Source organism: Bombus bifarius, unplaced genomic scaffold (genome assembly GCF_011952205.1).
Source record: "Bombus bifarius isolate JDL3187 unplaced genomic scaffold, Bbif_JDL3187 scf7180000008072, whole genome shotgun sequence".
Taxonomy (NCBI): Eukaryota; Metazoa; Arthropoda; class Insecta; order Hymenoptera; family Apidae; genus Bombus; species Bombus bifarius.
Genome location: NW_022884432.1, coordinates 359,323 through 372,973, shown reverse-complemented (window position 1 = coordinate 372,973; position 13,651 = coordinate 359,323). Strand labels below are relative to the sequence as shown.

Here is a 13,651-nt window from a genome sequence, read left to right as displayed (position 1 = left end):
TTCTCGCCGAGTCGACTGTTGACCACCGAGCGGGACGGACCCCTCGGAGCGCGCGTCGGAGTAGACTAACATCCACTAAAGTAGAAGGATCAAGTGACAAAATAGTGACAAAAAAGTGAAAAATACTGCATCGTCATTATCTCCATAAATACAAATAAGAACAAAAAGAAAATAAAATAAGATAAGACAAAATAAAACTGTACAAAAAAATAAAAGCCACCGATAATGAAGCCAAGAGCAACGAAAGGGAACCCACCGTAGACCCAATGAAAAAAGCCATCAAGAGAAAAATAATTATACATAAAACAGCCAGGGAATTCAACAGTATCTTAAGACTCCCCGCTCAAAAGACGCGGAAACTCAACCCACAACCTAATCTGGTGGCCAGGGCAAAAAGTCTAGCAAACACCCCAAGAAACACAGCTGTAGATCATCACCCCAGCCAAGAAGAAAAGGCTAACGAAACCAAAAACATGAAGCCCACAAGAGCTACTTCGCCTCCAGCGATAGTAACAAAAAATAGGTTCAGTATATTACAATCTGAACCAGAGCCTCATCCACAACCGGGACCATCAAACTCCACGTGGAAATCAACGCTAGAGCAAATAAAAAAGAAAAACGAAACATTACGAGGCAAAACGGGAAGACACGGTCCCACCACGTCACCGGAACAATCGGCGCAGCAAGGGCGTCGCACCCCACCGTACAACCCAGGAGGCCCGGCGCCTCCAACACCGCCAAGGGGGGACCGAGCACCGGACGGACGCCCCACCGGATGCTCCGCGGAGGAACGCACGAGCACCCCACCCACCACAAAAGACAACAGGCCGCCACCCATAAACATACTCCTACAAGACCCCAAGGACACGGTAATGCTCATAGAGAAAATAGCAGACATCAAGCAATTTCATATCAAAAGAATACACTCAGGTAAACACGCACTTTACCTCCGAAACCTATCCGACTTCCATAAAGCGAAACAAACACTCCTCTCAGCGAACACAACCTTCTACACATACACACCCAAAATAGAGAAACACCACACATACTTGTTAAAAGGTCTAGACAATAGCTACACTGAAACAGAAATACTCACAGACCTACAAGCTCTACAAATAGACGACGTCCAGTTTACAAAAGTCTCACGATTTACGACAAAAAAATCAAGGGAGAACAATATATTGCTCCCAATCTACATAATACAGCTATCCCCCGACAGCAATATAAGCAACCTACTAAAAATAAACTATTTTAACTACTACAAGATAAAATGGGAAAAAATAATAAAAAAAAGGGATGACATAACTCAATGCCACAAATGCCAGCGATTAGGCCACACAGCGCAAAACTGCAACCTAAACTACCGCTGTGTTAAATGCAGTGAGCCCCATGGCCCAGGCGACTGCACAATAAAAAAGGAAAACGCAGTAACCAAAGACAAAATATTCTGCGTCAACTGTAAAAACTACGGACACCCCGCGTCATACAAAGGTTGCCCCAAACTCGTAGAGCTTCGTAAAAAGCTAGCAGATAAAATCAAAAAAGACAAAGAAGCAAAGACACAACGAATTGCCCAAATAAGTCGCGAATACGTCCCAGAACTAAAGTTCTCTGACGTAGTGAAGCAGCAAACAACACTAAATCAAACAACCAAAATCTCCCCACAATCAGCAAACTTAGATCCGCGTTCAAGCCAAAGCCCAATCACAATCGATAACTCCCCCCATCTAAACATTATAAACGTTATCGAAGACTTTAAAAAAGGTATCCTCCAAGCGTTAAAAGAACAACAAATGCAACTAAACGAAATAAAAAACACTCTATTAACGCACGAAGAAAGGATCGACGCCATCTTCAGCACTTTCATTAGTACAGACGACGAATAACCAAAACACGCCAAACCAACAATCACAGCAAAAAACACATAAATTTAACCTAAAACATCTGAAAATAATCGCAATAAATGCTAACTCTTTAATTTCAAACCAAAAAAGATACAGTATGGTAACCCTACTAAATAAAGAAGCCCCCGATATAGTACTCATCTCAGAAACAAAACTAAACAAAAGACACAATGTACACTTCAAAAACTACACCATGATAAGACACGACAGACCGAACGCCAGTCAAGGAGGAGGAACAGCGATCCTCATAAAAAACCCTATACAATACAAAACGATCCTAATTGATAAAATAACACGTTTCAGAACCTTAGAAACAACGATCATAAAAGTAAAAATAAGCAATAAGGAAAATTTATTCATCACTGCAGCCTACGCAACCTACGGAAACCAGAAAGAATTTAACTACGAATTCAATAACCTTTTCGAACTCTTGCAGCTCAACAAACCGGAAAACTACTACATAATAGCAGGAGACCTTAACACAAAACATACAAGCTGGAAAAACGAAATAAACAACACGAGAGGCAACTTCATTAGAAACTGGCTAGACAATAAAAGCATCCACTACAAAACAAACTTATACAGCTCCGAGCTACCCTCTTACCCAAAAGGAGGCTCATACCTGGACATATGCCTAGCAGATGCGCGACTAAAATTCCAAAACCTACGTCCAAACAACACCCTAAAAACCTTAGCCTATGACAGTGACCATAACGCCCTAGTATTTCAAATTAACAAAAACACATCTGACTTCCTAACTCTCGAAACCCAGACCGAGACACCCAGGTACAACTACAAAAAGACAGACTGGAAAAAGTTCCAAAACACACTCGAACAAAACTGCGACCTAGAGATCTACAACAACGTCAACCTAACAAACAGACAAATCGACTCATTCCTAGACGAAATAGAAAAACACACACAAATCGCCCTCCAAAAATCCGTGCCAATCATAAAACAAAAAAATTCATGCGAGCCCTATATAAATAATAAAATAAAAGATCTACAGCGAGATAAAAGCTACATACTGTCCAAAATAAACAATATAAAATTTAACTATTCTTACGACAAAAGAGAAGAATTAGAATTCCTAAAGTTCCTACTACACAGAATAAAAGCGCAACTGAAACAAGAATTCGCAATTTCTATAAACCATTACTGGACAAACAAAATAAAAAACATCTCCAAAAACGACTCAGCCAACATGTTCCCACAAATAAATCAAATCTTTAGACCAAAAGAACAAAACCCCATCCCACCTCTCAAATTGCCCCCAGAAAATGCCTCCCTCATCCAAGAAGCAGGTATAACGATACACAACACCATCAAAGACACCGAGGGTAACTTCATAATAACTAAAACAACAGAAAAATTAGACATCATCGGCACCCACTTTTCCAAAATACATACGCAAAACGAACACATGGGCCGAGAACAACTAAACAGAATTATCATCGCCGAAACTAACAAACTCAAAAATGAAATGGAACAAGACAAAACGCTAAACAAAACAGTCTGCACAGTCTCAAACGAAAACACCGCAGACAATCCCAAACAACCAGATCCAGAAATAAACTACTTCACAAATTACAATCAACTAAACACAATCCTCTCCAAACTAAACAACAAAAAATCCTCCGGCTTCGACGGCATCCCAAACATCTTACTCAAGCGCCTACCGAACAAAATAAAATGATACTACACAGTACTCTTCAACAATGCTCTAAACAACACATACTTCCCCAGAAAATGGAAAAAAGCCAAACTGATAGCTATAACAAAAAAGGATAAAGACGGCTCATCGTCCGCAAACCTACGACCCATAAGTCTCCTCCCCAACATAAGCAAAGTATTTGAAATAATCATAAACAACCCCCTAACCTCCTTCTGCACAAAAAATAACATAATCCCAGAGAATCAATTCGGCTTCCGACACAAACACTCCACAATCCACGCAATAAACAAACTCACGTCGGACATCTGCTGGGCTCTAAACGCAAAAGATCGAGTAGCCGCCGGCTTAATAGACCTCGAAAAAGCCTTCGACACAGTCTGGATCCCAGGTCTCATATACAAACTGACCAAAAAAAAGTTCCCTAAACACCTGATTAAAATAGTCTGGGACATGACCACAAACAGAACATTCGTAATGACTGAAGGTTCACACTCATCAAGCAAAGAATTCTCCATAAAAAACGGTCTACAACAAGGTACAGTAAATTCCCCGTTACTTTTCAGTATTTACAACAGCGACTTACTAAACCTCTTTGATCTCAATACATCCACCCATAAACGCTCCATAGCCTTCGCAGACGACCTAATCGTATACGTAACAGGCCGCAAAACCAAAACTATAAAAACGGAACTCCAAGAACTCTTTGAGAAAATAAACGACTATTACCACGCATGGAAACTAAAAATCAACATAAGTAAATGCGAAACCATACTGTTTAGACCCAAGTCAAGTGAAATCGGCCCAATAGAAAGAGAACACTGCAAAAAATTTCAGATAAGAGAAAAAACAGACAAAGGGACCCTCATACCACACAAAAATTGCGTAAAATACTTAGGGGTAAACATAGATTACAAATTAAACTACAAGCAGCACACAGAAATTCAACTTACCAAGGCCAATAAAGCATTTTGGAAAATGAAAAAACTATTCTACTCCAAACATCTCGATAGCAAAGTAAAAATTCTATGCTATCAAGCACTAATCAGACCGATCATAACCTACGGCTGCCCAATCTGGTACAACATATCAGCCTCCCAAATGGAAAAAATTCGCATATTCGAAAGAAAATGCATCAGAGCTTGTCTGAGCACTTACAGATCCGAACACAGCGGATTCAAAAAATACGTAAAAAACAAAATAATATACGACCTAGCCAACGTTCACCGCATAGACTGTCACATCCTAAAGCTAATACGAAACCACTTCGCGCAAGCGGCAAAGATAAAAGAAAATAGTTTAATCTTCAGCTGCTTATTTCCAAATGACACATATTACAAAAACACTCTGACAACAGGCTACATCCCGCCAGAAGCTTTCCCATACCTTGACGGAAAAAACTACCTATAAGACCAAAATAACATCCCGATAATTTATCACATAAAAAGAAAAATAGGGACCCAAACTATACTTTACGAAGAAAACCTAGACGGTCACACCGCAGACACTAGATGGAGATACAACATGGCCCTCCCTCTAAAAGACACCAAAGACAAACATAGAAAAAATTCAAAAAAATATTGGTGGATACTGAACCCATAATAAAATAAGAAAGAAAATCCATTAAAACCGATAAAACTCAATTCTGCCCCCGTACAACACAGGTGCAAACATTGTAATTTTCGCAATTCTCCTTCTTTTAAAAGAAACTTATTTATTTAACACCCCCCCCCCGCCCCCTCATCCCACCCCCCCCAAATTCCACATCACCCAAAAACATACTACCGAAGCGTCCTGTTTTTGCGACCCAGTTTCCAGGACAACAAAAACAAGTAAAAACAAAATCACATAGAAGCTCCGCTCCTCCAGCGGCTTAAACCAAAAGATATATTCAACACGAAAAATGTAAAGCGTCGACACATATTACAGCATGGCTACGTAGTACCGTTGCGTATCGGTACCTTTGTCTAAGATACCATTATATAAATTCACCGTTTATTGTGAACACTATAATGTATTTATAATTGTATATTGGGTTTTAATAAACAGTTTAAAAAAAAAAAAAAAAAAAGCACTCGTTCTCGTCCGATCACGAAAGTTAAGCAGCGCTGGGCACGGATAGTACTTGGATGGGTGACCGCCTGGGAACTCCGTGTGGTGTTGGCTTCTTTTTTCCAATCTTTTTACTTTTTTTTAATAATCTATTTCTAATAATCTACTTTAAACTTTTGATCTTAAATCTTTTGATATTACACGACTATTACCATACATTATATCATTCTCTCATACACGTACAAATAAATTATCACATGTCTTAAAATTAAGAGGTCACGTTTCTTGATATGCTAAAATTTTATAACAGATTAATATCAAAAATTGTTATTCTATATTTTCGACTGATTAATATTAAAAGTTGTTATTCTATATTTTCGACTTTGCAGGAAAGTTACCCCCATTCGGCTTGTACTACCGAACGAAGTACCTAAGTACGAAGAAACCTATTCAACCGACTGTCGTTACCTCCCAAGTAAATATAAAAATATGAAAGATTGTTATTCCATATACGCGACTATTGTTACGCGGGGAATCACCTCCATTTGATTTGTATTACCGAATATAGTAGCTAAGTACGAAGAAATCCGTTGAATCTTAGACAGCGAAATATGTCGTAAACTGAGCTCGATAACTTCATCGAAAAATATGTCGAACGTCATCATTCAAGATATCCTGACAAAATTTTTGAGACAAAATCTACACAAATTCGACAGTTAATAGCCGTAGTGAAGTTGGAAGGAACGCAGTCCAATGATTTTGACTTTGACATTGAATGTTCCAGCTTAAACATGTAAGCTCCAACGATATTGATTGAGCACCTGTCGCAACCAATGTTGATGTAACTGTGGCGAAGGTTGTCGCTGCCAGGTGAAAAGAGAGTTTTGCGTTTCGTCCCGGGACTATCGGTGGACTCGTCAGTAAGGCCATGCCCGGTAGTCCCTGCCTTAGACGTAGAGGGAGTCTCGCTAGGTGCGGTATTTGTATCATTCGCCCGTATATTCGACCGCTAGCGAGATAGACAGACTCGTTGTCGCCGTAGCCCTCTGATGTTGGCGGTTGGTACCCGCGGATGATTGGTGCCCGGGAGATGTTGCGCCGCATTGGTGCCTCGACCTGTCGGCGTCCTATTGATACCGATCCGCCACATAACCAATAATGACAATTGCATGTATTGGGACATCCACTGCTATGAAATCTTGTTTCGTTGTATTTGTCCAATGCTGATATGTGAATCCAAATGGACCATTCCCAAGGTGACTAAAAGTCTAGGATGATTAGGATCTTGTATTTGGTTTCTTCGTCTTTGCTGATGTAATGGATTTTGTAGAGATTTCCTTATTATTTATATAATCCAATATTTGTTATTTTTCGAGCATTCGGATGGTGATGAGTATTAGAAAATCGCTGAGCATAAAAACGGGAAGCATATCGGTAATTTGCATGGCGTTCACCGAAGGTATAGAGCTGTCATTCGCCTAATGGGTTTCCCCTAATTTTTAGTAGTTTCAATAGCGCCCGGAGATGCCCGGTGAGATTTTCTGTAGTCATCCGGGTTCACCGATGTATTCCAGTTTGATTGCTGAATTTGTAATAAAGTTCAATTAAAACAAAATTAATAGTTGTGTTACGACACAAACTATAGTTATTTTATCACCCAACCCTCAAGTTTACGTGACACTCGCTTGCTGTCGAAACTATCAGCCTCCACTGACCACCCGCGTCATTATGCTGTGACACCCAACAGATCTCACAAAGGACATAACCTAACAAACAAATACTCACCTCAATAAAGAAATAAATCAATCAAACTCGAAGATGGTACCTCACTGAGGGTAGCCATCCACATGTTATATTATTATACGACTAAGCTATAATATTTTACCAAATGTCCTACTGGACAAATTGTAAAATTCAAATAAATAAATAAAGAAAGAAAAAAAAATTATGCTGTGTGTACGTCGCGTACGGTGTTGTTGCACGCGTTAGAGCCACCTATACTAATATACTGGACAGCAATGCATTCGTTTTTCTATGATGACTTCCAAGTACTGCGTTCGCATTGTAGACGCATTAGAAGCAGTCTAAATGCAAACGCAGTGCTATCCGGTTACAATTTATATTGGGTTTGGTATAATTTGGTCCATACGAAAGATCATATCGAGAAGTTTCTCGCCGAAAAACCTGACGAGTTCTGGACGGATGGAATATTCAAGTTGCGTGGAAGATGCAGAAAGCTTGTGGAAAAAAATGCCACCTATATAATCAATAAATGTATTACATTTAAGTTTATAGAAGTTTTCTTACGATATCGTACCTAACCCAAAAAACAAGTAACAGTATCGAGGTTTCAGGCGGAAAAATCCGGCCTTTTAACGCCCTCTATTCTAAATTAGTAATTTTATAAATAGCAACCCTAACCAAAAGTCATTAACACATCGATAACACTATTTGGAATACAGATCGCCGTTCTAGAGGTACAATGGTAACTTTGTCGTTGTCCTCGGTAGTCTATTGCCTCTTGCACGCAAACCTCGTTTATGGGTCTCGCCAACGTATGATTTCTTTACCTCTCGAATAACAAATACGGGCTTTAATTAGATCCGTCGATAATCGTCTCGAAGTATCCCTACTTTCCTGCTTCAACCATAGAGCGATAAGATAGCGTTTGTGCGTTGGGAAGATGAAATAGTGTCCTCTTTAGCGTCCGGACTTTTGTTTATCCGTTTTAGCTTCCGTCGGTATTCCCACGAATTCTTGGAAATGCACTTCAAGCGTGTCATATTAAGTTACATTGTCTGACTGCTATCCACATGCTCTAGTGACGGGTATCGGTATCTCACTCATGCTCATTCATTCTCCTTCCCTCAGTCGAATTCTAGGAATTTAGCAATCCAGATAAGCGCCCAGATTAATTTCGGACTTTGAACGCTAAAATGGACAGTTATATATAAAAACAACTTCTTTGTATGGTCCGAATGGACACTGTATCCACTGTACGGCGTTCGCTAGACGACTCGCCGTGCGAAAATTAATCTGCAAATCAAATATTTGGGAAACAGAAGCTCAGATCGAAAAATCGATAAGAACGAAAGGTATTTGATTTTTACCATACAATCGGAATGTGTCATACAATATGGAGGTTCTCGTAACCTAATTACGTACGTTATTAAAAAAAAATAAAATGTAAACCGAACGAGCTTGACCCAACATCAAATGTTTTTATCCTAGCTTTATAACTTTTGTGTAAAATATTTGTTTCGATAAATTTTTAATTTCCGCGATATTTCGCTGTCAAAGTTAAATTGGGACCTGTATAGACGCCTGTTGAGGTTTCTCAAATAAAACGAACCTACCGCACAAATTTTATTTCATATTTCCGACTTATTTTTTCATGTAGAATCACTCCTTGTTGGAGTAATATTTCTTACCGGACAAGAAATATTGTATAAGCAAAATGTTGAAACCAAGTATCCATAAAATACTGTTATAAATAATAATATTTTAAATTTTCACTTAGCTTTTCTAAGTAGTAAATAATAATGAGTATTAATTTAAAGTAAGATAAATTTTAGTCGAGCATCGCAATTATTATTAATAACCTTGTGGAGACAGCCTGAATAAGACCTTTGGAAATTAAGTTGTCAACATAGAGTAGATAAGGCTGCCATTTCTCGCGTCTCATTGCTAACGTTTCTTCATCAACCTCTTCTTCTTCTTCTACTTGCTCTTGTTCTTCCGGTACTTCCGCTTCTTCAGTTATTTCCTCATCCGGCCTAATGAAATATTAATACAAAATTATAAGACAATAGTCCTTCTTGATACTGTCGATTATAAATTATTAAAACAAAAATATTATTTTATATCTAAATTACCGGTCGTCCTTTTTTATTATTGTATTTTAATTTCTATAATTGTTTATTCATTTATTCGCGAAAAATTTATTACTGAAAATAAGAAATGATCACATGTACTGAATAAGAGTTTCCGTTAATTGTTATCTGTTACGAAAAATACGATAAAAATGCGTAATGAAACAAAAATGATGATATTCAAGTTTCCTAATTTTACTTTGCAGCTTCAGCATCGTTTCCTTCTTCTGCTTTTTCCGTTTCTACTTCTTCTTCTTCTTCAGTGTGGGCTACAAATAATTGCATTGAATAAATAACGCTTTCAAAAAGTTTGTAAAACGTTTTGTTAATCAGTATCCACAGTAAAATACAAAAATTATTGAACGGTTACCGTCTAATAATTCGAGCTCTTCTTTATTGTAGACATGATCTGGGAGCAAGTCGAAAAACAGTTTATAATTTTCTTTTAATACGTGTTCCAGTTCTTCAGCGGTTGCTTCGATCTCCGCAAATCTTTCCGCAAATTTGTCGTCTTTATCAGCGACTGACAATAAATTTTCATCTCTCGCATCTTTACGGTAAATAACTGGCATCATTGCCCAAGTATACATTTCATCCATAATATTATTCAAGTTCTCTTGCGCGCGAAACACTCTGGCATGTAATTTCCAAGTAATTTTTAACAAATTATCGATATATTCTGGAACCTCTAAAATATATTTGTTTGAGTAAGTTGAAGAATTCAATAAACACATCCGCGTATTTCTTAATCAAAGTTGAACTATGCGCTAAAGATGTACGAGAACCCGAAAATGTCGGGAACCCGATACTCGGGACAGGTCGGGTCGAGTCTCGAACGTATCTCGTAATTGGAGATTGTCGGGACTCCCGAGAATTTCAGGTTCTCCAGTATTATAAAATTGTACAGTCTAGAACACGAAGCAACGATAATAACGAAATACGTGTTATATATAATATTTAAAATATTATTAGAGATGTGTGAGAACCTGAAAATATTGGGTCGGGTCTGGTCGGGTCGAGTCGAGTCGAGTCGGGTCGGGTCGGGTCGGGTCGAGTCGAGTCGAGTCGAGTCGGGTCAAGTCGGGTCAAGTCGGGTCAAGTCGGGTCGGGTCTGGTCTGGTCGGGTCGAGTCGAGTCGAGTCGGATCGGATCGGATTGGATCGAATCGAATTGGTTCGGATTGGGTCGGGTCGGGTGGAATCGAGTCAACAATTTTGCTCAGAATTGGGTTGGGCTCCCTAAAGTATCTAGTAATTCGAGATTGTTAGAATTCCTGTAAATTTCGGGTTGTTCAAGAATTATAAAATTACATAATCTAAAATATGAAGCAAAAATAATAATGAAATATGTGATAGATATATTTAGAATAATATTTCATAATAAAATATTCCTGCTCCATGTTCAAGCCAATACTATCTTATAATTAGCGAGAATTCCGAGATTCTTGGGAGTCCCGACAATGTCTAATTATCTAATATTTCTGAGAACACGACTCGTCCCAAGCATCGGCTTCCTGACATTTTTGGGATCTCAAACATTTCTAGATATTATATTCGCTTCAGTATCACTTTTCGCTCATGTTCTAACCTTTATAATTTTATAATTCACGGGAACCCGAGTCGCTCCTGAGATAAATTATCGACTTGACCTAACATTTTCGGGTTCTCTCGGGCACATCCGTGCTATGCACGAATTAAATTATGCACGATAAATTAGAAAAATTCCAAAAAGCCGTATGTCACTTTTCTTATCGATAGAAATATATTTATTGATTGAAATGCATGAATGATAGTGTACATACAAGGTGTCGCTGATAACGTAGTCGATCAAGTAAATAGTGATTCTACAAAAATAAATCGGGGATATAGAATAAAATCTTTTTGTCCGAGCCTTTCATTTCAAGCAAAATGTGTTTGAAAATTTGTCAACTGTATTTGAACTGGACTAATCCCGGATTGGACAGAAGCGAATAATCGACAGGAAGTTGTTATTCTATATGTGGAATTAAGTAGGAATTGTATAATAAATTTTTCTCACAACACGTTCTGTTCTCGAGAAGAAGATTTATCATATTTATCTGACGATTTATCATACGCCTGCACTAGAGCAATTCTTAACATGCTCAAACTCTATTTTCTTGAGAATGAAACTTTAAACAAAGAAATTTTATTCAGGATATATTTTTACTTATTTTCACACGTTGAATAACTTCTCACCAATTGTATCTATACTCGAACCTAATAAAGTTTATTTTATAATTAGTCACATCCGAAACTACTTGACAAGCAATCAAACTCGATTTCCTCGAAAATGAAGCTCCGGACAAAAAAACTATTATCCTGCATTATCGATTTATTTTTGCACGTGCAACCAGCCTCTAATCGACTGACAACGTTTTTGCGGAATACTCTGGATATACAGACATACTATTAGATTGCCCAAAAGTTTCGTTCGCTTTATAAGCAAATAATATTTTTGGCTTTATATTATTCTATTGAATGTTATATGATTCATTTTGTTCTATTTCTATTATTTTATTGAATTATTGCTTGAATTATCGCACGTCAGCTCGTAAATGAAATTATCGTCTATATCGATGATAAATTATCGTACATCGTATATATAGTTATGTATACGTATCCGTATACATAATTGTACAACTTTCGACAGAACTCGGTAGCATGTAATCATAGTGAAACTCGTACAAACATGTTTTGTATACATCCGAGATATTAGATTAGATTGTCTCAAAAGTTTCTTTCCATTTTGTAGTAATAGACAAAGTGGATCATACACAATCCAATAAAATAATATAAAACAAAAAATATTGTGCATCTATTATTTCCTTATAAAACGAAAGAAACTTTTAGCGCAACCTAATATTACACACTACATTGCGACGTAATAATAGAATCCTAATCTCCACCGATTCTACGAAATATTTTAAGCGACCAACAGTTACCTTCTGTAGTTACTTGCCAGATGGATAAACATTTGTATGAAATATTTCCTACAAATTACTATGCTTTTACAAGACACAACGCGTTTTATAACTTTATTAGACAATTTATATATATGTGTGTAAATTCTATAGAATTCAAACTACCCGCCAACCGACATTTTTACTTTTGCTTTATTTTACCGACAGTCATTTGCTGAATAGAATAGATCACGAGAGAAGGACGGTAATTTAAGACTTAGAAAATCGATTCCTGATTTTTCAGGTAAAATTTGTAGTAGATTTGTTATCAACTATTATTATATTATATTTAATGATTCCCAAAATAAACACGATTTTCCAGAATCAATCGTCTGATCTAACCTAAGGATTTTCGTTATTACATATATATAATATTTTAGGTAGACAAGGGACGATTAGAGGGACTTCTACGGTAATTCTGTTGTAACTTTTGTTATCGATAGAAATCAACTTGATGATAAAAGGTAAATGGTAATAGCAGATCCAATGATTTAAGCAAACAAAGTATGTATAAAGCAAACTGTGGATAACACATGAAGCATACAAAATAACAATAATTATATTTTAATATAATTATTAAAATAACATAATAAAATTCAATATAATAAAAATTAGTATAATAAAAGTATTCTATTAATAATTATTATTACGAAATTTATACGTGTATGAAACTGTTAAAGAGCAAGTATAATTTAATTTAAAAGAGATGTACAACTGTGGGGATATTATCAATTCTATACCTTCCGAATTCCAATCATAATGTTCTTGGCCATAATTAATCAAGTTATCAATATTTTCAACTTCGTCTTCCACTAACTGAAATTCTACTGGAGCGCTTTCATTTCGTATTCTGTTATACCTGAAATATATTATTTGTTTAAAAAACAAACTACATTACTAGGATATACTATTATAGTAACTATTAAATATCATTTAAGTATCATTTAATAAATTTTGGAAAATACCAATTATCGTAAATTTGTTAACGGTAAACATGTATATACAGGGTGTTCCGTTGAAGTGAAACATCTTCCGTTGAAACGTGTCACGAGAGATAAGAGAAGTTAGAAAGAAAATATTCTTATAGAAATTATTTTGTGACGATAAAAGTATTAATTTAAAAAGATATTTTGTGGTTGACGTAGTTGCTGTTTTTAAGTGGCACCATATC

General features: G+C 36.9%; 1 protein-coding gene across 2 annotated transcripts in view; it reads right to left on the bottom strand.

The window, feature by feature from the left end:
* The window catches only part of LOC117208416 (dynein beta chain, ciliary-like), a 68,312-nt gene that overhangs the window by 30,530 nt on the left and 24,131 nt on the right, over window positions 1-13,651 (bottom strand). For both annotated transcript variants that reach the window (XM_033449607.1, XM_033449609.1), the window contains exons 13-16: window positions 13,221-13,339; window positions 9,871-10,188; window positions 9,700-9,769; window positions 9,231-9,404 (exon numbers count right to left, since the gene is read on the bottom strand). In XM_033449607.1, coding sequence (XP_033305498.1) covers window positions 9,231-9,404; window positions 9,700-9,769; window positions 9,871-10,188; window positions 13,221-13,339 — 681 coding nt within the window. The remainder of the gene's footprint in view (window positions 1-9,230; window positions 9,405-9,699; window positions 9,770-9,870; window positions 10,189-13,220; window positions 13,340-13,651) is intronic.